The sequence below is a fragment of the Anolis sagrei genome, chromosome 1, assembly GCF_037176765.1.
Source record: "Anolis sagrei isolate rAnoSag1 chromosome 1, rAnoSag1.mat, whole genome shotgun sequence".
Lineage (NCBI taxonomy): Eukaryota > Metazoa > Chordata > Lepidosauria > Squamata > Dactyloidae > Anolis > Anolis sagrei.
In genome coordinates, this window is record NC_090021.1 from 189261539 (window position 1) to 189285502 (window position 23964).

At 39.0% G+C, this 23964-nt stretch overlaps 1 protein-coding gene across 9 annotated transcripts in view; it reads left to right on the forward strand.

Moving 5' to 3' along the window:
• Positions 1–23964, forward strand: part of CCDC141 (coiled-coil domain containing 141) — a 143065-nt gene that overhangs the window by 41328 nt on the left and 77773 nt on the right. For all 9 annotated transcript variants that reach the window (XM_060779814.2, XM_060779838.2, XM_060779805.2 and 6 more), the window contains exons 4-5: positions 10352–10543; positions 13258–13366. In XM_060779814.2, coding sequence (XP_060635797.2) covers positions 10352–10543; positions 13258–13366 — 301 coding nt within the window. The remainder of the gene's footprint in view (positions 1–10351; positions 10544–13257; positions 13367–23964) is intronic.

The following is a 23964-nucleotide window of genomic DNA, read 5'->3' on the forward strand; positions in this document are numbered from 1 at the left end:
ATCAGAAGACGCTTACTTCTTGGGAGGAGAGCAATGTCCAGTCTCGATAAAATCGTAAAGAGTAGAGACATCAGACTGGCAACAAAGATCCGCCTAGTCAAAGCCATGGTATTCCCTGTAATCACCTACGGATGTGAGAGCTAGACCTTAGGGAAGGCTGAGCGAAGGAAGATAGATGCTTTTGAGCTGTGGTGCTGGAGGAAACTGCTGAGAGTGCCTTGGACTGCGAGAAGATCCAACCAGTCCATCCTCCAGGAAATAAAGCCCGACTGCTCATTGGAGGGAAGGATACTGGAGACAAAGTTGAAGTACTTTGGCCACATCATGAGGAGACAGCAAAGCCTGGAGAAGACAACTATGCTGGGGAAAGTGGAAGGCAAAAGGAAGAGGGGCCGACCAAGGGCAAGATGGATGGACAGCATCCTTGAAGTGACTGGACTGACCTTGAAGGAGCTGGAGGTGGTGACGGCCGACAGGGAGCTCTGGCGTGGGCTGGTCCATGAGGTCACGAAGAGTCGGAGACGACTGAACGAATGAACAACAACAAACACTTTCAAAATAGGAACATATTTTCTTTATTATTAAAAGTTTTTATAAAAACTGAAAATTCACCAAAAATCAGTGGATAAGTGAAATGTTCTGAATTTGGTGGGCTAACAGTGGTAAATGTGTTCTGCGACTGTATCCAGTTTTGCCTCAATAGCTTTAAAAATGAGGGAGATAGAAGCCCCTGAAATTTCCCCGATTATAGTAATTTTATTATGCACAATTGCTATAACGAATAGCAAGTAAAAATTTTATTACTTTCATTATAGTAATGAAAATTTCCACTAAATATACTTTAGATACACTTTAGAAACAAAGCACTGGCACTCTTCAGTTTTGTAATGACTTTTGAACCATTTTTAATAGATTGCACATTTCTAATATTCTGGATTATATGGCTGTGTGGAAGGGCCCTCAGGCTGAGAGAATGTGACTTACCCAAGTGGGGTTTTGAATCCTTGTGTCCAAAGTTGCAGTCTGACACTCAAACAACTATACTTCGGCTGGCTCTCTATTCCCAATACAGATTTATGTATATCACATTGGAGCATGAGCAAGTAAATTGAATTCACCTCTGATATTTGGGCAATGTTGCTAAATCATTCAGGGCACTTCTATACAGCCATATAATCAGGATTATCAAATCAAATAATCCAGATTATCTGCTTTGAACTGGATTATATGAGTCTACACTGCCATATAATCCAGTTCAAAGCAGATAATCTGGATTTTATATGGCAGTGCAGACAGACAAGATATTGTCAGATTCCTCAACTCATCCTGCTCCTCAATAACAGCTGATAAAATAGCTATGGATGCTTGCATCTGTCATTAGTTCCGGGTGCTTGCAGTTCTGGACAACAATGCTTGTTATTCTGGAGAGAAAATTGTAAAGACACGGGCATTCAAGCAATCACATGTAACAGTATTTACAACACCACTCCATTTCTACTAGTCTGAAATATGTCTCAAGTCTGCCCTTGAGCGTGTATTCATGGTAACAAATGCTTCAGTCTCCTAATGTTATGTTTTCACTGAGATGGCCTTTAAAATTCTCTCGTGAACAAGGTAGCTGTGGTTCCCAGGTACTTTTTTGTGAATCAATACCTAGGTCTATTTTGAAAGTGCATAAATGTCAAGTTCCTGAGTTTTCTCTGTATGCGAAATGTAATGAATAGTAAGGGGAACAGCTGGCATTGGAAACAAATTGGCTGACTTGAAATATATTTATTGAATTCATAGACTGTTCCGCCTAACAAGAGAAGCGCATAATGGCCAAACATGCCCATTTACCTATTGGCAAATAGCTTCCAATTAAAAAATAAATTGCTCATTGAGATTCAGGATGCCAGAAGCTTAGAAACAAATTTATTAGCATAATTAGCAGCATCAGAATGAAATGGCACATTGCAAGTTTAAACACTGATTTTACCAGCAGAATATAACCAATAGCGCAATGTGCAATTAATAGTGCAAACTTGTCTCTAGTGTGGTTAATCAGAATTTTTAATTGTATTATAGGAGATGCCTAAAAAATGAAATAATCATAGGCCATTTTGTTTACTTGGCTGGAGCCTGGTGGAATTGCTGGAGAAGATGGCATCTGCCCACTTCTCACTGTAGTTTCCAAAGTATTTTTAAAGAGACCCATGGTATAGTCCTAAATAGACATGTAAGAGATATGAAAGTCTTGAATCTTCTGTACAAAACCTGAAAACCTGCATGAAAGTGCTGTTATTATTATCTTGGATAGTTTTGGCTCAGGACTTAGAAACAAAGGAGCTGGAGTGGTGGTTTGAGCATCGAAATACCACTATACTGGATTTGATTCCCCACTCGGCTGTGGAAACCCACTCAGTCACTTTGGGTGAATTACACACTCCCAGGCCCAGAAAACCCCGTGACAGGCACAACAACAACTATAGCTACACCTACACCTACAACAGAGTTTTGTCCAAGTACTGAGAAACATACCTCTTGGGAAATCCATAAATCTGATGGTGACCACCATCTTTGATAGCTTTAAAAAGAAATTGGACAAGACCTCAAAGGAGATCCCTATCCATTCATTACTAATTAAATTTTCCAAATTCAAAGCCATCATACCTTTAAATATCACATATGGAAGGCGGCCTATATAGGGAGACAACTGACATGATGCCCTGGTTATAAGCGATTATAAAACCTCTCTCAAGCTGGAACTACACTGCCATATAATCAAGTTTTGGAATGCAGATTAACTACATTGAACTGGAATATATGAGTCTACACTTCCAGGTTCATTGGGATGTTGAGAGGGATAGGGAGGCAGGATATATCTTAAATCAGTGATACTTAAAAGTGGTTAGCTAGGAACTAGTGCCAATCCACACACCGTCAGTTGTCAATCTCTGATGAATGTCCAAGGACTTCATCAGATGGGTGAGGGAAAGTGGAGGGAACTTCCTATCCAGTTCCCTACTGTCTTTTCCCATCTTCTAGAATGGCCATCCATCCCAGGTTCTTTCCCCATCTTTTATCTGCTTTCTCCCACTTTCTCAGGTTTGGAGTTGGGTAACATTTGACTCCTGAAGATGACTTCTAATTCAATTTTCATGTGCTGCAGAAAACGGAACCCATGGAATCCCACCAGAATTGTACTTATGTCATCTGATGGCCTCCATGGGTTTCCCGTGGAGTGCATGGAAAATGGAACCAGAAGTCTATCTGATGAAGTCCCAAGAAAGAAATCAACAATGGTCCTGGTCCTGTTTGAACACACATGATGTTTCTCCAGTTTCGAAGTGAAAACAATACCTTTTTACTTCACATTTTCAAGAAAAAAATGTTCTTTTTACGTGTGTTCTGTGTGCAAATTGGGATTAGGCTGAAGACATGGGGTAAGTTGAGGAGGGGGTTATATGTTGTTACCGGCATTGAATGTTTGCCACTGTGCTTAATTTTGCTGTAAGCAGCCCTGAGTCCTCCTGGGGAGATAGGGCGGGCTATAAATAAAGCCATTATTATTATTATTATTATTATTATTATTATTATTATTATTATTTGAAGGAGGGCAGGTTAGTGGGTGGTTCCTGGAGCATGCTAGCCTAGACTACAACTCCCAGCAATCCTCCAGGTAGGTAGGTAGATTGATCAGGAGGACTGCTGGGAGTTGCAGTCAAAGAATAGATAGAGAAGGAAGAACGGGGAGAAAGGGGAAGGGGAAAAAAAGGGAGGAAAGGAAGGAAGAAAAGAGGGAAGGAAGGAAGGAAGGAGAGAAAAAAAAGAGGAGAGAAAGTGGGAGGGAAGGTTGGCCACAGCAAGACGTGGTGGGTCCATCTAGTAATCAAATAAACAAATAAATAAATGACATCATTAGATATTGCAAAGGAAGCATGTTACAAAGGAACTATGTTAGAAACCGAAAACCTGCTTCTCTTTCTCATGTTTTTGTTAAGCTTCGTGTTAGATAAATTCAAGAACCCCAATAGATAGGCAATTACTAGGAAAATACATCTATGCAAAAGATTTTTTATACCATTGCTTTGCAAGAGTAATTTTAATTTTTTGTAATTTGCAGTGGTGCTTTGTAAACCTAGACAGGTTTTGTGAAGATAGGCTGCTAACCTCATTCAGAGTCCCACCCCCTTGGAATCAGTGAGATTTATCACTGAGTGTATAGGATCACACTGTACATTTTATTTAATCTTATAACCTCATAATAATAAGCAGTAAAAAGTTGTAATGAGCCAATAATTTTCTGTGTTGCCCTTAATATCTGCTGTGCTCAGCATGTAATATGCAATATATCATTTAGAAACATTAGACTATCCCTCTTTCAACAAGACCAAAATGAGGCCATTAAGTACGAGTTTCCAGCATAAAGGTTTTTACTGTAAGAACCTTTGACTCAGGGAAGTGAATGCAGAGGGCCAACTGTGTATTGTGACTTCCTTGGTGCCGTTTGCACAGTTCTGCTCTCTTTCATGTCTTTGCCAGTTCCTATTTTAGGAGGGAGACGATAATAATAATAATAATAATAATAATAATAATAATAACAACAACAACAACAACAGCAACAACAACTTTATTTTTATACCCTGCTACCATCTCCCCAAAGGGTCTCGGGACGGCTTACAGATGTGTGACAAATGTCCTTAAATACATAAAAACAAAACAATCCATAAACTAAAACACATTAAAATAGGAGCATCATAAAATACAACCAAGATAAAAATACACTAAACATAACAAAATAAATCTGATTGCATTGGAGCTCCCATCAGATCACATTCAACATAAACCAATAACCAGATTTCTAAGATGGACCTGGCCAAGCTATATAAGGGCTGAGCAGAGATAATGCAAAGAGCAAAATATAGGGCTGAGGCAGTGAGTGAAGTGCAAAACAGAGTACTATGTGATCTAGGGACTGGGAATATATGGCTAGGGACCACTTGTTCTCAAAAGCTAGGTGGAACCTCCAGATTTTCAAATCTCTCTGGAAGGAGGACAGTGTGGGGGCTTGCCTAATTTCCCTAGGAAGGGCGTTCCAAAGACAAGGGGCCACCACCAAGCAGGTCCTTTCCCTCGAGAGGAAAAAACGAGAGAGAGGCTATAATCTTTGGTTCAAGTATAACAATAAGCCATTATCTAAATAGGTCAGAAATAGTGACTTTTAACTGAGGTTTGCAGCTGGCCTACAAACCATGGTTTGTTTATGGAGCAGGTTCAACATTAGAAAAAAACCAGAATTCAACGAATCATAAAGACACCATTTAATGTAAACTTGGCTTCCATGTCAAGGGAAACGTTTTCGTAGTGGAATTCCAACCCCTCTTTCTTTTTTCTTACTTCACATACCAGGGATGTGTTCCTTTCTCCATATTTTTTCTTTAGCTGACAACAATTAATCTGTTTTTTCAACTAAGGGATAATAGTTGAATTATTTCTGAGAAGTGCTTCTCAGAGTATTCTTTGAAAAAAAAAGATAACAGATTAACAGTCTATTCAGATGCAAACTATCATCAGCATCAATGTGGATGGTGACTTGGGAGGACCTAAGATTGTGATTCTGAGTTTAGCGCAATGATGTATTTGTACTCTATTCTTTTCTCTTCTCAACTCAGCCACTATCAGGAGGATTTCAGATCTTCGTATCGTCAGTTCTTATTACAGCCTGTATCAGGAGAATGAATTATCCTAGACTTTAATTTGCCTATTACAGGTTTCTCTTTTCATTATACATTCTTACTGATAGCACCAAACGGAACAGCAGAAATTGGCACTTCATTCATCCATTGTCATGATAAAGACTCAAGATGAAAACAGCCAAACATAAATCAAGTCTCTGGAAGCCACTCTGAAGATTTCAAAATGAACAGAAAATGCAGCACTTGTTACTCTTTAGAGTGAAGATAGTAAAAGAACAGAAAGTTAAAGGACTTTTCGAAGGCTTCTGTACTACTTTGACTTGAACCATGAATAAATTAGAATTTGTTCTGTAAAACCTTTCTTGTTTTCTGACCTCAAGTTCTGCATGGGCTGGAATAATGAAATGCAAAGGAGAATGGTGCTCCTGTATCTTTAGCAACTGAATGCCCGCATGATGTAGTGACTTGAGCACTGGACAATGGAGATTATTAAGAGAGTTGAGGCACACTTTAATGGTTTGTTAAGAATGAATGGAAATGCTGCTTTCTACACGAGATCATCTCAAACTAGTTTCATACTAATTTCTCCTTCTTTGGCCATACCTTGCAATGCATGGGGGAATCCTGTCAATAGCCTCCTGAAGGTTTACACACTTTGTTACAGTGTGTAAAGTGGTGCAAAAAGTCACTACAGCTGCTGCAGCGAGATTGGGAGAATCCACGTGTTGTGTGTGGCATGGGAATCACCTTTCTCAGTTTCACTTCTCTGTTCCCAAGTTGCAACCTTGAAATTTTGGTGAGCAGTCAGAGGACATCCAGCTGAATAGCTATTATTTCTCATTTTCTTATCCTGTTGGTTTTTTTTAAATCAAGGTAATTGCTCCATTTTCCAGTTTGCCCCGGCAACTGTTATGGATTTTCTTTGTTATATAAGCATTTCCTTATTGCTGGAAGAACTTCCAAGATATTTTTTTGCAAAATTACCTCTTTATGTTCCTAGCCTACATTCATGGACATACTAACATTGATTAGTTAACTTGGGTTGTCCTTTTGTAAGGGAACACGGGTTTAGGGTGCGGGGCCCCTTTTCGAAGAATTCCATGGAGGCCAATAGGTTCAGATAAGACACTGTTTATTCAAGCTGATCAGCATGAGGCAAACAGAAAGCACTTCTGCAAGTGCTTCCACAGTGCTCTCTCTGTTTTTGCAAACTTTTATATATCCTCGGGTAAACAAGAATATTTTTGTCATGGAAAGTACTTTGACCTTTACTCTTCCTGTCCCATCAACCTCTTGATGGAAAGTACCTTCTCACACCTGCAGACTTTGCGCTTAACCACAAACCAACTTCATATGTAAACTCGCTAATATAGCAACTTTTCAAAAAGCCAAAACATTGAACTTTGTATGACCTCTACATGTCACCTCTTGTTTTAAAAACAGTTTCCTCCTTGTTGACGTGCTGGTCCTTTTTTACAGGGAGGGGTAAATTTCTCCTTTATTTCATTGCTAAAGGCTTTAGCTATTGCTAATTTCACTCAAAGCCCTTGCTTAGCTATTGCTAATTTCACTCAAAGCCCTTTTCACTTTGAATGAGGATTCACACCTTTAATTGTCATGTTGCATTCAAATGGACAAAAATTGGCATTTATAGCAATTTCCGCTGACTCCTGTATCCTAAAGCAAGATTTGTTATTGATAACTGCACCACCCTCTGATAGCATAAACTAATGAGAAAAAGAGGTGTGCAAAATGACTGGAATCCAATTAGTAATTTGTTTTGTAGATTTGGCTGACCCCCACTTCAATTTCTAAAGATTTGCAAGTATCCTATTCTGATTTGTAATCCGAATTTCTGAAGCTTAATAATTGGTTCGTTATTTGTTTCATTAGTGGTAATGGTGAAAATTTAGAGGCTTGTTTCTCCATCATTTTATGGTTATCAGGATGAAACCTGACAAACTTGTAGGCAACATTAACGACTTAAAGCTTACCACGTTTCAGTCATCTCCTGAATTTTAGGAATTTTAAATGTTTTTACAATTTTTTTTTAAATCCAAGAGGTATCCCCTTGAATTTCTGCACAATGAGACAACACAATTAGGGCATCAACCCCTCAAAGTTTCAGAAAAATTTGTTCTACTGATTTGTGAGATTTTTAAAATGTTTTTAAATTGATTTTTTTAAAAAAAATAAAACAAAAGAGGTACCCCCTCACACTATGGCACAGTGAGACAACATGAACAGGGCAGCAAGTCTTCCAAGTTTCAGAACAATCAGCCTATCCACTGATTTATAAGATTTTTTTGATTCAAGCACATGGAACTGGAAATCACTTTCATATCAATGAAACTTAAAGCCCCATTCTTCTGGAGCAAGTAGAATTCGGAAAAATATAGTTTAAGACAGGGCCTTTTGAATACTCTGCTACAGAGGTCTTTGTCTTCCCAAACTACATTTCTCAGAATTCTGTTTGCACCAGAAGAACGGGGCTGCCTGTAATTTAAGTTCTGGATCTTTCCAGGTATGTAATTAATCTGGACAAACTGGGAAATCCCAGTTTTCTACAGATTAATTTGGTTTTACCTGAGACATCATATGGATTTAAATACATGGATATCCAGCTGTGCCTGGACAGGAGACCCCAGTTGGGACCCAAAAATCTTGTCCTCAAGCACTTTACAATTGTTATACCCAAATCCTTAATGGTAAATTGCTCTTTACTATATGATATTGCACTTTACCCATTAGCTCTATCCTTTAATGTTGTGGCACCAGTCCGCCCACCCTTGACGAGACATTGAACTTTGCTTCTGGTTGATTGATTTTGATGTTGTTTTATATATGTTTTAATGTTGTTGTTTATTCATTATATTGTTTTTGTTATCATTTTGTTGATATGCATTTTAAGGTATTATGTTTTAACTGTTCTGTTGGGTTGGCCCCATGTAAGCCGCCCCAAGTCCCTTCGGGGAGATGGAGGTGGGGTATAAAAATAAAGTTATTATTATATATTATTCTCAGGTAAAACCGAGACAGGTCCCAGGATATGGGCCTGTCTGGAAGGGCCCTAAATGACGTTTTCCAGGGACTGAATGAGGTGCATTCCATATGTACAGCGTATGCTGTACATAACACGAAACTAGTCTATCAGAAGTTACTTCAAGCAGCACGTTTGGGGTATTATGAAAGGAGAGTAGACCTTGTTATTGTACTTCTTACTGTCAGGTATGTGGAGAGGCACTTGTGTGATATTTTCTGCTTTGTGCCAAGACACCTTGGCTGCGTTAGAGTGACATGAAGAGGGGAACATTTGCTGCTCCCTCCCAGAGGGCAAGGTGGCTGAGTAGCAACCTCTCCACAGATTCAGGTATGTTAGACTAGTCACTTTGGTGAGAAATATGTCATCTTCTGCAATTCCCTCACCTATAGGCTGCTAAAGGGACAGAGAAACTTTCCTCCTTTAAATCTGAACATGATAATGGAATGATTTACATGCACATTGCCTATGTCATATGTATCAGATAATGTGTCAGAAGAGCACAGAAGGGAGATGGTTAATATTGAGTGGCCCTGAAGAAGAAGAATCAACATAAATTCTTCTGACTTCTGCAAAAATCAAATACTTGTTTTCTTATGTAACTACAAATATCAGTGTTTTCTATCTTGAAAACATGAACCACCACCCAGAAAAACATAACCACAGGTAAGTCCTACTGAAAGACATCAAGTAGAACGTAGTGGTAACAAGTCCTGTTTAATTCAACCAGAGCTTACTCATGATTGAGGTTTGTGTAATTGAGGTTTGTGTACGACCATGAGATTGATTATGACCCCAAAACAAGACGAAGCGGATTTTTAGTTTAATGAGTTGTTGTGTTAGTAAGATGTTGTGTAATGGTCTTGATCTATTGTAAATTGTTGTTTTTTCTATGTTTTGTACACCGCCACGAGTCGCCCTTGGGCTGAGAGTGGCGGTTAATAAGTGCAAATAATAAATAAATAAATAATAATAAATAATTGTACCCCAAACGTGGAAATGTTACAATAGAGCAGAGCATGGTATATTCTGTTCCCATGAGCTAAATGTTTCTGTGATGTGATCTGGAGAGCACTTTTTGGAAGAGGTTAACCTATTGCATACTTCAAACGTGAAAATGGGACCTATGTAGCCAAGCCCACCACTTTCCTAATCTCAGTAGACTTACTTCTGTTTGTGGAAACCGATTTCAAACCACAGAAGTATTTTGCACTCATTTATCTCAGGAGATAGAAAGAAGAGTAAAAGAAGTAGAAACATGGCTCTCCTAGTAGATTACACGGTCCCTGTGTGTCTCGTAAACTAGAGAATATAGAGGCACTATGAATACCAAGTTGTTGACAAATGTTTTGATATTCCTCACTGCTGCTTATTGGCTGCTTTTACATTTGTATTGTTCTGTAGTAATGTTTTGCATTTAATTCATAAACTGCCTTGGAAATAATATTACATAAATGAAATAAAATTGATTTGAATAAAAATAGCTTCCAAGGCTTACAGATAATAAATGTCTTTGCTTTTAAAGTCTGAAATGAGAGCTTTTCTCCACTGAAGAAATGGATAAAATGATTTCAGAAATACAAGCACTGAAAATAATTTAATTTTGATGGATTTCTGTTTGTTTTCTTTCCAGCCTTTGGAGGGCCAGATCTGGGACCTGTTACATGAGGCAGACAAAACTGCAGCAGAAAACAAAGGTCAAGAACAGGTGTATGATGCCATGGCGGAGACATTGGGAGATGCTTGGGATTCACTTATTATTGTTCTGGAGAAGCGTAGGTCGCTTTTGAAGCTTGCTGCAGATTTTTTTGAAAATGCTCTAGAGGTTTGTATAAAACTTCTAAACATTCCTTATTCCTTAAGAAAAAAGATGTAAATATATTCCTTCAGGGTCAACCTTATTGTTAGGCAGACTTAAAGCAGTTGCTTCAGCTGGCTGACGCTGAAAGCCATGAAATGGTGGAATATTCTGCCTCGAGGGCCAAAATACTTTCAGCATAATGCATCATGAGACTTGGCATCATGGCCTGGAAAATGAGATAAATTTGGAGGAAATTTGATGGACCAACTCAGGGCCCTTCCACACAGCTATATAACCCAGAATATCAAGACAGAAAAACCCACAATATCTGCTTTGAATTGAGTTATCTGACTCCACACTGCCATATATTCCAGTTCAAAGCAAATAATGTGGGATGTTATTCAACTATGTGGAAGAGGCCTCAGGGAGATGTAAAGTGACCTCAAAATCTGTTGCTTTAATTTCTATGGCATTCTTAGAATTCCACAAACTTTCCTACGCTGTCCCAGCTCTGTATTGCCTTCAAAGACATTATTTATTTATCAGAAGTCATCACAAGCTGAGAAATGTATAGATACTCATCATTCAATTGCCACTTTTGGAATGTGTGGTAAAGATTAGATGTTGAGCATTCCTTTTCCAAAATGCTTGGAACTAGAAGTCTTTTGGGTTTTTTGGGATTTTGGAAAACCTGTATACCTACATAATGAGATTTCTTGGAGGCGGAACCCATGTCTAAATACAACATTCATTTATGTTTCATATACAGTACATCTTACACATAGCCTGAAAGTAATATTCCTAATAATGTTGTACATGAAACAAATGTTATGTATTACGAACTATCAGAAAACAATGGCGCCACTATTTCAGCTATGTATATAGACGGTTTTGGATTTCAGAGTATTTTGGATTTCGGAGTTCTGGATAAGGGCTGCTCCAATTGTGTTTTCTTAGGCAAATAGGCATTTCTTCTCCACTTCTGCCAACCATTAGCATTATTCCACTGTCTGGGGTGATACACAAATTGCAGTTTTATGGACTATATGGACAATGACAATATTTATATTCCTCAGAAGCTCATAATATTTGCAGTAACTGCAATTCTGGAGGAGCAGAACTCTCTCCAAGAAGGATAATTGTCACACTAAAGGGACTGGAAGACAGTTTATTTGATTGTAAGGCAACAGAAGTGGGACCAAGAATCAGGACTTATGATGTCCTGAAATATCTCAGCAAAGGACAAACGGGAAATGTCATATTGACTTAAAATGGAAATAGCTGGAAATTTCTTATTAAAATGTTTTTCTTTAAATGACAGAAAGTGATTACACATAATCTTTGTTTTATTATGATAAAGTGTGAGCCTCATCTCAAGGATATTCTTTAATGAAAATCAGAGGTCAAAGCCCACATGTTGAAAGATAATGGATTTGTTTTATATTATAAAGATCAGAAAAACAGGATGGAACATGTGAAGAAATGCAGGCAGAGCAAAAGACTTATTTTTTATCAGCCTTCTTAATTTAATCTGAACTTTCAACATCTTGAACTTTCTTTCTTCCTTTCTTTCTTCTTTTCTTTCTTCATTGTCATTAATTAGAGAAAGGGCAAAGCAACACAGGTTGACATAAAATGTTACAGTTAATAAAGGAAGAACATTGTTGTAATTTTGGATCTTGGAGACAACAGAAAACGTGTGTGTGTGTATTGAAGTCACTTGGTGATCCCATGAATTTTCCTGGGCAAGGATTTTCTTGGGCAAGGAATACTCAGAGATTTGCCAGTTTCTTCCTCTGAAACTTAGCTAACAAAATCTGTTGTTTATTGGTGGTCTCCCATCCAAACACTAACCATTAGTGACTCTGCTTAGTTTCAAAGATCGGAAAAGATCTGGTGCCTTTAAGGCATTAAGTCCTTGTAAATATTACTAGTTAAACAAATTCAAAAAGACAGCTCCTGGTGGCGCAGTGGGTTAAACCCCTGTTCCGGCAGGACTGAAGGCTGACAGGTCGCCAGGTTCGAATCTGGGGAGAGTGCAGATGAGCTCCCTCTATCAGCTCCAGCTCCTCATGCGGGGACATGTGAGAAGCCTCCCACAAGGATGGTAAAATATCAAAACATCCGGGCATCCCCTGGGCAACGTCCTTGCAGATGGCCAATTCTCTCACAACAGAAGCGACTTAGAGTTTCTCAAGTCGCTCCTGACCCAACCCCCCCCCCCCAAAAAGTTTGGTTTAGTATACCTTCATTACATCAAATATTTTATAAGGGAGGAGAAACCTGTCTGTTAAGGAAAAACACAAAATGAACCCAACAGGCCCGTAGCCAGGATTTTGTTTCCCGGGGGGGGGGGGGGGGGGGCTGAGTCTGAGTGAAAGAGGGTATGCCCTAGCAAACCTTTTGTATCGTTAACCCAATACCCCCATGCATATTGCTGGCTATGGTTTTTATTGTGTTACTGATGTTAATTGTAATGAATTTTTACCTGTGTTAAATGTTTTTAATGTTTAAATTACTTTTGTACTGTTGTGGGCATCGAATTGTGCCGTTTTGTAAAGCACCATGAGTCACCCTCGGGCTGAGAATGGCGGTATAGAAGCATAGTAAATAAATATTGTATTGAATTACACATCAGACACTTCCCAAGTGTCTAGGACTGTATTATTATTATTATTATTATTATTATTATTATTATTCTGTGGTTTTCCTTTCACTGACCCTTTGTTTTTCAATAGTTTGCTATCAAGATCGACCAAGTTGAAGATTTCCTGCAGAATTCCCAAGAGTTTGAGAACCCCGAGTCCCTGAGAGCTCTTCTGAAACAGCATGAACACCATACAAAAGGTACAGAGAGGGTTTTCTTCATTTACCATATTTTCCAGCATATAAGACGACTGGGTGTATAAGATGACCCCCAACTTTTCCAGTTAAAATATAGAGTTTGGGATATACTTGCCGTATAAGATTACCCCCCCTTCCAATGTGCACCAAAATAAAAAAAAATTAAAACATCAGATTTGATTTCAATATGGTAAGTTTCCAATTAACATGCTTCCATCTCTGCCTCTCAAATCTTGCACATGCACACCTGCGCTGCTTCACTGCAGTCCTCAGGAGTGTGATCTGAGAGGCAGTGAAGGAGGTATGGTAATAGGATACAAGGACAGGCTAGACAGGTGAAATAGCATGTTTTTCTGGGCACCGTGCTGCTCTCTTTTTTCCATAACCTGGGCGTCCTGGAGACCCGCAGCTTGCTCCACCCTTCACTTACACCTTCCCGGTGAGGTTCCCCCTCACCTCGTCACCAGGACCATGTCAAGTCATTTCTTTCCACAAATCCTGGTGAGTGGATTTTCTTCTACCGTACTTGTACAGTGCCGTCCTTGCTGCTTTCATACAGTCATCACATACGGTGGGGATGTGGCTGCAGATGCTTTTGAGCTGCCCCCACCATATGCGGTGACCCGGATGCTCCAGTCCAGCTTGAAAGTTTCAGCACCTGCCCTATAAGATGACATCCAGCATATAAGACGACCCCCAACTTTTGAGAAGATTTTCCTGGGTTAAAAAGTAGTCTTATGTGCCAGAAAAAAACAGTATTTTAACACATTTAGCATGCGGTACTTAGATGTAAATATTGTTTTAAAATCTTTTCAAGAATGAAGAACTATTACATCATTTTCTTGTTCACTGTTTTGAACTTTTAAGAACTGAAATTAACATGTAGCTATCCCTGTCTTTCTTTATATTTTCCATTCCTCCCCTACAAAAATGCTTTGTTTTTCTTTTTTAGCACCCCCTTTTCTCCTGGTGTGGCATCCTTACCCTATTCTTCCAAATTGTAGGAATGTTTAAAGAAAGTTTCACTGTAAGAATGATAGAAAACAAGGTACAGATCCTAACTCAAAGCTCATCGTTTTATAGGTCTGTGAACTATAGGCATCACAAGGAAAAGAGATAGCAGTGTCAAAGGTGTATTCTTCTGCTACCTCTACTGTTTCAACTAACTCATTGTTGCAGGACTTAGTGCAACTCCTGAGTGGTTGGTAGACCTCCATGAGTATATCTGAAACACATTGTAGACTGAATGCAGTGTGACCCTGCTTTAACTGTCTGAAATTGTGGGAATTATCGTTTTACCTGGCCTTTTCTGCCAGACAGTCGTGGTGCCTCAGCAAACTGCAAATCCTTGGATCCCACAGCATTGAACCATGGCAGTCAAAGTGGTGTCAAATTGCATTAATTCTAATGTATAGATCTAGCGTCTTTGATAGACGATTTATTTATTTATTTATTTATTTACTATATTTATACCCTGCCCTTCTCACCCCAAAAGGGACTCAAAGCGGCTTGCAAGTAGGTAACAATCCAATCCAATTGAAATACTCTATCTGGTATTTCTATCTGTTACAAAGGCTATTACAAGTGAAAAGTGAGGGTAGTAATAAAATATTCAATTTCCTTCTAATTTCTCCATTTTCTTTTCATGTTGCTTTCTGAAATAAAAGATGAACCGCATATATAAATCTGCAAGGGTACTGAACAATGCATGCAAAGCAGCTACACCACAGAGTCAGCAGGGCTAGAGGTGCAGTGCATTGTGCAAGACCCAGAAATGTGTATACTGCGTCTCTTGTTCTGGTTTGTTCTTCACTCCCCCCCCCCCCCACCTTTTATATTTTTAGTTTTACCCTGTACTTCTGCTTCCCTTTTCCTGCGCACTTCCCCTATTCATTTGCTTGAATAATTTGGGGCATTTGTTCTATAGATAGGAAAACCTCTTCTGGCTGAGGAATACTGGAATGAACATTCCTGCAAAATAATTTTTCTTAACTCTGGTCTGTATTTGTATTATGTGAGGGGCTGGTTTATAGGGAATGCAGGTGTAGGAAGAAGGGTGTACTGGTCTCACACTTTCTCTGTGACTATATTGTCATGACTACAATAGTAAAAAGAATAGGAAATGTAGCATGCTTTCAGGCTTTTTTTCTTTTCCCTTCAAATAAAATACCCCACCCCTACCCCCAACCTCTGTGGCAGCCTTAATAGAACAAATCATATTTCTTTAAGGTTTGATTTCACTTTGCTCCAGTAATATGTTAAATAACTATTTCCACCATGACAGGCCTATAGCCAGGATTTTGATTCGGGGGGGGGGGGGGGGGCTGAGTTTGGTTCGGCGGGGCTGAGTCTGAGTGAAAGAGGGTCTACCCTAGCAAACCTTTTGTATCGTTACCCCAATACCCCCATGCATATGGGATATATTGAGCATGGTGATCAGATCATGATATGAATAAACATAACAGTTTAAATAATGCACCAGTAAGGCCTTCTCGCGGACCACGATGAGAATTTTTTTTGGGGGGGGGGACTGAAGCCCTTCAATTCCCCCCCCCCCCCCCCAGCTACATGCCTGCACCATGACATCAAGAATCCTGATTAATGAACTCACATTTAGAACACCTGTAATGCCTGGAGGGAACATGATAAGTATTGAAATGACCATGATTACCGATCTCCTAGGTACATCGGGAGAAACAAATTTACAACTTTTCATGGATGTTACAGTGGGCCACTGTCCATGAAAGTTTATGCCAATAGTTTTGTCTAGTTCTAAACATAGCATAAAGTGCTTGGTTGTTTTTACCTCACTATATTAACATGGCTACTGCTGAGGGATGAGGACTCAAGCGTTAAATGCTAATTATTTATATCCGAGCTGGCATGAATGCAAGGAAGTCCTGTATTTGGGAACTCTCCGCTCTCATTGCTTTTGTAGACTCAAGCAGCACTTCTCCTGAAACACATTGGTAATAATGTGATGTGGTGGACTTGATTTGCTAGAGCAGTGGTGTCCAATCTTTGGTCACTTACTATTCATGTGGGGTTATTGGCATAGGAAATATCATGTTCTGTGCAGGAAACAGCATTTTCCCCATGGAAAATTTCAATTCAGAAACATTCATGCACAGAAAATGTTGTTTTCTGCATACAAAAATTGTATTTGTGGAAGATTCACACATGATTATTTGCATAGAAAACCAAATTTTCTATATCGAAAATAGTATTTCAGTGCAGACATATTAATTTTTGGGATTTGTTCTATGTAAACTTACACCTGGTTGATTTGCATAGAAAACAGCAGTTTCTGTGCAGGAATTCGTATTTTTGCATGGAAATATTGTTTTGCACAAACAATGCTGCTTTCTGCATAAAAAACCTCATGTGAATTTTGTGTGGAATAAGTTAGGATTTGCAAATAGCCTTTGAAACTGCATGTTTTTCAAAGAATTTCTCACAGTAGGAAGAAAATTGCTGAAATTATTCAAAACTAGCTTTGAGAAGGAACACCAAGATTTCCTTCCCTAGAAGAAATGCATACTGTATTCATGCTATAAAGGTTTCCCCACAACATTAAGTCTAGTCGAGTCCAACTCTATGGGATGGTGCTCATCTCCATTTCTAGGCTGAAGAGCCATCATTGCCTCCAAGGTCATGTGGCCGGCATGACTGCATGGAGGGTCATTATCTTCCTGCTGAAGTGGTACCTATTAATCTACTCACATTTGCATGTTTTTGAACTGTTGGCTGAAGCTGGGACTAACAATGGGAGCTAACCTGTCCTGCTGACCTTCTGGTCAGCAAGTTCTGCAGTTTAGTGATTTAACCCGCTACATCACTGTGGCCCATTTGGATTCATGCCATATGTATATTTAAAAGTATGTACATGAGCAAAAATTCATATGAAAATGTATACAGATTTCAATGCAGGAGGTTATCTCCCCCCCCCCCCACCACCACCACCACTTCAAATAGTCCAATATAAAAAATATGAGATGTTCTAGCCTCTATAGCCTCAGATATCAAACAGGAAGGAAAGTAACTGGAAGAAGCAAAATAACAAGTGGAAACTGGAAAAAAATAATATCTGAAAGCAAAATAACAACAGCGACAGAATGATTGGCATTACAGATTTTTTCAGGTTCACCTACTGCATATATGAGACTGAGCATAGGTTCAAAGGAAATTCCTGTTCAGATTTGCTTTATGAAGCTGATAAAACAACAAAGCTTCATATGCTAAAATATGTTAAATAAAAATTCCAAATGTAGCTTCATTGTGCTAGTCTGAATATTTATGATGACTTTCACATTTGAAAACAAATATGTCCAAATGTCAACCTGTTCTTCATCCAAGGTAAAGGACATAAAACCTGCACATTTTTGAAGGCAGCAGTTGGCAAGAACTCTAGCCAAGCCACCTGTCTCAGGGAAACAATTCAGTGAGACCTATCTGGGCATACTTACTCGGAAAGTCAGCTACCCTGGATTTAGGGTCTTGAAGCCAAGCAGGGTTCAGCAGAAGAACTTAGAAAGAAAGACTAGAAAGGGCGAATGGCCATCAAAGCTGCTCGAAACAAGAGCTATCTCAGGAATAACCACAAAAGTCTTCATTTGATGATAGCACGAAGGTACTTGTGGAATATTGGAAAGGAACTGCATCTTACAGAACTCTACAGCATTAAACCCAGCTACTAGACAGATCAGAAGGGCTGGGTGTGTTCCAGACTGGATATGGACATTTCAGGAGGAAATGTGGATAGGTTCTCTTCCACAAACCTAGCTTTGAAGGCGCATGGAAAGGCAGGACACATTTCCTTGTTTCCCATCACGGGGACTTATCATTTAACTGCTTAGGACATAAATGTTCTTCTTCACCCAGGTAATGCTATCATGTTGTAGAAAGGCTTGATCATTTTTGGCACCATGCAATTCTGTGATGTATCACTTGCCTTCTGAGTGCTCTTCTCCATCTGTGCTGGGAAACTGGATTAGCAGGGCTAAAAAAGAGCTGCAGGCAGCCACTTGGCAACTGGAACCAAAATGTGCAGCACTCACGGGTCTGTTTATGTGGCATCAAGGCATTTGTGATGACTCCATTTTTCCAAATGAATTGTTTGATATGCTCTGCACACTATTTGAAATTGTCTGTTTTGTAAAAGCTGCAGAATAGTGCTTCTGTGCCCTTGGCTTTAAAAAAATATACACAGAAACTGATGGTTATTTCAAAACCTTTTTGAAAACAATGCCAGTTTTATTGTAACGGTGTAAATAAAAAGTTGAAATGAACAAAGTTCAGAGAGAAGAAGCTTAAGAGATAAACTGAACTCAAATCCTTTCCCTCCTTTACTGGCAACTTGGGCAGATAAGGCAATATCTAACCAAACAGGTTAGACCTAAAGTACATGTAGTTTCTGTAAAATAAAAAGACCTTTTCTATACAGCACATTTCTGATGTCCTTTGCACAAACCTCTCAGGTTAAGGGAACAGGAGACACAGAGGCAAGAGGCATACTAATCAAAAACCATCAAAAAGCAACAATTACATTACTGCCAGACATATCTTTCAATCATACTGAATTAAAATACATTTAATTAATATAAAATAATAATAATAGTAATGATACCATCTATCAGCTACAAAAGGCCACCTTACTGGGATCTGCATGCATTATTCGCCGATACATCACACAGTCCTAGACACGTGGGAAGTGTCCGATGTGTGATGCAATACAACAGATAGCAGAGTGATCTTGTTTGCTGTGGACTCATCTTGTTGTGTTCCTAATAATAATAATAATAAATTGCAGCACAGGCAAGATTGCTAACATAGGAAGGTGGTGATACAAAACGCTAGACTGTTTTTGCAGCGACTCTCCCTGTTACCAAATTTTGCCACCACCATTTCTCCTTAAAGCAAGGTGCAAAACAACGGACACATGCCATCTTGTTTACAAAGTGGTTAGTGTTCTATATGTCTTCATTTGTAGTACAGTCCTGGTTTAAAAAGCAAGTGTTGAGGTGGCTTTTCTTCATTTTTGCTTGTATTTGTTTGTATTTGTTTGGTTTTTGTTCTTGGTAATACCATGCTACTCAGGACCATAGCCATATATATATATATATATATATATATATATATATATATATGGGGGGGTGATTTTTTAGGTGAATCATGAAAAGAAGTTCTATAACACAAAATGATGACCATTAGCAGCCGGGCTTTGGAAATTTTTCAAAAAAGAAAACCGTTGCTGCCAATGGGCTTAAATATTAATCCTGTCCTTGGCCTCTTCCACACAGCTGAATAAAATCCCACTATAGAGGGAGAAATCGTGGAGGCCGTGACAGACTTTGTATTTCTAGGTGCAAAGATTACTGCAGATGCAGACTGTAGCCAGGAAATCAGAAGACGCTTACTTCTTGGGAGGAGAGCAATGTCCAGTCTCGATAAAATAGTGAAGAGTAGAGACATCAGACTGGCAACAAAGATCCGCCTAGTCAAAGCCATGGTATTCCCTGTAGTAACCTACGGATGTGAGAGCTGGACCTTAGGGAAGGCTGAGCGAAGGAAGATTGATGCTTTTGAGCTGTGGTGTTGGAGGAAAGTGCTGAGAGTGCCTTGGACTGCGAGAAGATCCAACCAGTCCATCCTCCAGGAAATAAAGCCCGACTGCTCACTGGAGGGAAAGATACTAGAGACAAAGTTGAAGTACTTTGGCCACATCATGAGGAGACAGCAAAGCCTAGAGAAGACAATTATGCTGGGGAAAGTGGAAGGCAAAAGGAAGAGGGGCCGACCAAGGGCAAGATGGATGGATGGCATCCTTGAAGTGACTGGACTGACCTTGAGGGAGCTGGGGGTGGTAACGGCCGACAGGAAGCTCTGGCGTGGGCTGGTCCATGAGGTCACGAAGAGTCGGAGACGACTGAACGAATGAACAACAAAACCAGAATATATGGCAGTGTGGACTCAGATAACCCAGTTCCAAGCAGATATTGAGGGATTTTCTGCCTTGATATTCTGGGTTATATGACTGTGTGGAAGGGCCCTGAATAACACACTGGGGGAAATTGCTGAATCCTCACATTAAATAACTTAAAAAGCACTGCCATAGTTACCTGCTTGCTGTAGGGAAAGCATTGTCCATGCAAGTGCAATTGCACTTACGACAATATGGTCACTACACTGAAAAGCTTGTGGGCATGTTATTTATCCACACGCCTACAACAGCTAGCTTTTCTTACTCAGAGTTTCTTCTACCCACTTTATCTCTCATTCAGAAACCACTTCAGTTTATCTTAAGGGGGGAAAGGTGATTCTAAATAGGGATGCGTATCTGAATCTTCAGGTCTCTGGTGGTTGTCACTGACAAATTCATGGGCAAAACAGGTTAAAGAAAGAACTCAACTGCAAAAGTTTTATTTTCAGAGGTTTTCTTTTATACATTAACAATGCCAGGATAGATTACTGGGCTCATTTCACTCTGCTACGGTTGTATGCTTCCTTGTGTTTCCTTGAACTCTATCACAGTCCCCTTCTATGGTAGTTCTTCTAGCTTGCCAGAACTCAAGCCCTACGTCTCTTTAATTGTGAAATTGTTTCTCAATGCCACTCCTCTCTTGCCCCACTTTGAGCATTCGGAAAGTAGTTGTAGGTTGAATCCAGGGGTCCACTGTGAAATTATACCACTATTTTAGCTGCAGTGGATCAACCAGAGACTTTTCTTATGGTGCTTATAACAAATCTACACACTCCAGGATTCCATAGGATGTAGCCATGATAGTTAAAGTGCTAATAATAGTACAGACAGTCCCCATGTTTTGAACACAAGAAGTTCTGTATGTTGGTTCTTAAGCTGAATTCGTAAGTCAGAAGAGGTACATTTTTAAGTGTAACGCCAGCCTATCAATCAATCTATTTATCTATCTACATATGTATCCTGTGGTGTTTGCTTTGCTGTCTGTGTCCCTGTTCAGAAGATTTCACCTCTCTTTCTGTCCCTGTGATAATTGGATTTTGAAAAAAATGGCTTGTTGTGGAAACAAGGATTGGTGTAAAACTTTAGTGGAGTCCCCTTTCCCCCATGATAACTCTTCCAGGAGTGGATTTCCCCTCCAAGGGGTAGATTTCTCTCACTTCCTATTGTCTCAGCCCCATTCTTAACTAGGAGTTGTTTGTAAGTCAGATGTTTGTAACGTGGAGACTCCCTGTACTATAATTTTGTAACATGAATGGGCTTTTGGAGAGGATAGCTAGTACTCTGTCACAAAGTCCAACATTTAAAAAATGTGAAATCATGTGATCACCTGTCAATTGCAACACAAGAGTTTTTCACATGAAATTGCGGCACAATTTATCTTCATCAACAACCTGATGTGTGTATTTGTTTTAATATGAAAGGCCCCAGTTCCTACAATAGAGGTTGCCCAATTATCTTCAATTTTAAAAAGGTGTACTAAAGCAACCCAAAGTTTTCTGTAAGAGAGAAAATAAGTCTTAATATCTAATTCTTTATGAATCTTTAAAATAAAGTATTCCCACAATCAGTTTCTGTTATTGAAAAGCTTCCCCACAAACAGGGCATTAGAACAATCCATTTTTCGCAGTGTCTTGTGAAGAGAAGCAACTGAAGCCCATTTAAAATGGCAGCCCTGGCTCCTGCCAACCTAGCAATTAAAATATGCAAATGTGAGTAGATAAATCGGTACCACTTCAGCAGGAAAGGCAAAAGACGCTCCAAGCAGTCATGCTGGCCAGGAAGTAACAATGCAGGCTCCTCGGCTTGAAATTGGAGAAGAACACCTCCCCGGAGCCAGAGATGTGCACTGCCTTCAAAGCCAGAAATGAAAGGAGAAGCCTTTCCTTGTCTGTGTTGTGTGTCTCACTGAATGTGATTATAAGCAAGGCATTGAATGTTTGCCTCTGTCTGCTCTGTATATACTGTAATCTGCTCTGAGTCCCTTTGATGAGAAGGGCGGACTATAAACAAAATGTATTATTATTATTATTATTATTATTATTATTATCAGAAACACAACAAGATGAGTCCACAGCAAACAAGATCACTCTGCTGGCTGTTGTATTGGATCACACGTCGGACACTTCCCAAGTGTCAAAGACTGTGTGATGAATTGGCGAATAATGCGTGCAGATCCCAGTAAGGTGGCCTTTCATAGCTGGCAGATGATAATTTTGTCAGCGCTTATTGTGTTTAAGTGCAGGCCAAGGTCTTTAGGCACTGCACCCAGTGTGCCTATCACCACTGGGACCACCTTGACTGGCTTGTGCCAGTCTTTGCAATTCAATCTTTAAATCTTTAAATTTATTATAAATTTATAATTTATTTATTATACATGTATAAATTAATTATAAATTTATAATTTATTTATTATACATTTATAAATTAATTATAAATTTATAATTTATTTATTATAAATTTATTTAAATCTTTAAATTTATTATTATTATTATTATTATTATTATTATTATTATCTGTAATGGATTTATTATATCTCTTTCCTTCCTTTAGTTTTGTGGTGTAGCCATGTGGTTTTCATCAATATATAGGGAAGAAAGGAGAAAAAATCTACTGTTGACTGCTCGGTACACTATTTTATCATATTTTATCCAACTCTAAAAAAAATAATGATTCATACTTATTGGCTTGTTCAAGAAGTTAGACTAGCAAATGGAAGTTTAATAACCGTCTGTCTGGTCTCATTTCAGTCTCCATTGATACTAAAGACTCATCACAAAACAATTTGATTTAGCATACCTGATAGCAATTAATTGCTATTGCAAAAAAGAAGCCCATCACTGAAAACAATAAAATGAAACTGTTTGCCACTGGGAAAATTGTCTAAAAATTTGGCTATTTCCCAGAGAAAAAAGGGTTGACATCCAATATATTTCATTCTTTGTTTTTATGTCTTTTCGGAGAGATAAGGATTCAGGAAGTGGGAAGTCATGTATGTAATTAAAATTGTCTTTTGCATTGTTCATTGTGTGCAGCCAAATCAGATTTTATCAGTAGGTATGTTGAGAAGGAGAAATAGAAATGCCTGGATGGTATTTTTTTTTACCCCAATTTTAATCACAGTCCTGAAATTAGACATGCAAATTAGGCATATTGATTGTTCGTTAGGCCCAAACTCCCAGCAGTCTTTGCAAAAAGTAACAGGAAAAACACAGGTAACAATTCCATCTTGTACAAACACAGATGCATTAACTTTATATTCCTGCACTATTGTTTGCACTGCAAGACAATTCTTGGACCACGTCCTCTTTGCTCTGTTTTCTCCCTCTGACTCTCTATTCCCCAAAGCTACTTCTTAGCTTTAACATTTTTGTTTGTTTTCAACGCTGAGTCCGTCATCTGTACTGTGGTCTTCCTCATTTATCCTGGCTTCTACCTTTGGTAGTGAATTATGTCTTCTCAAGATATGGCCAAGGATCTCATCCTCTTCACTGTCCAGCTTTCCCAATCCTACACAAAAATTGGAAATATGGTGGCACAGTCCATCCCAATTTTATTATTCAAATGATATAACTTTAAGATCCTTTAAATTCCTTCATAGCTGCCCTTCCAAGTTGTAGTTTTC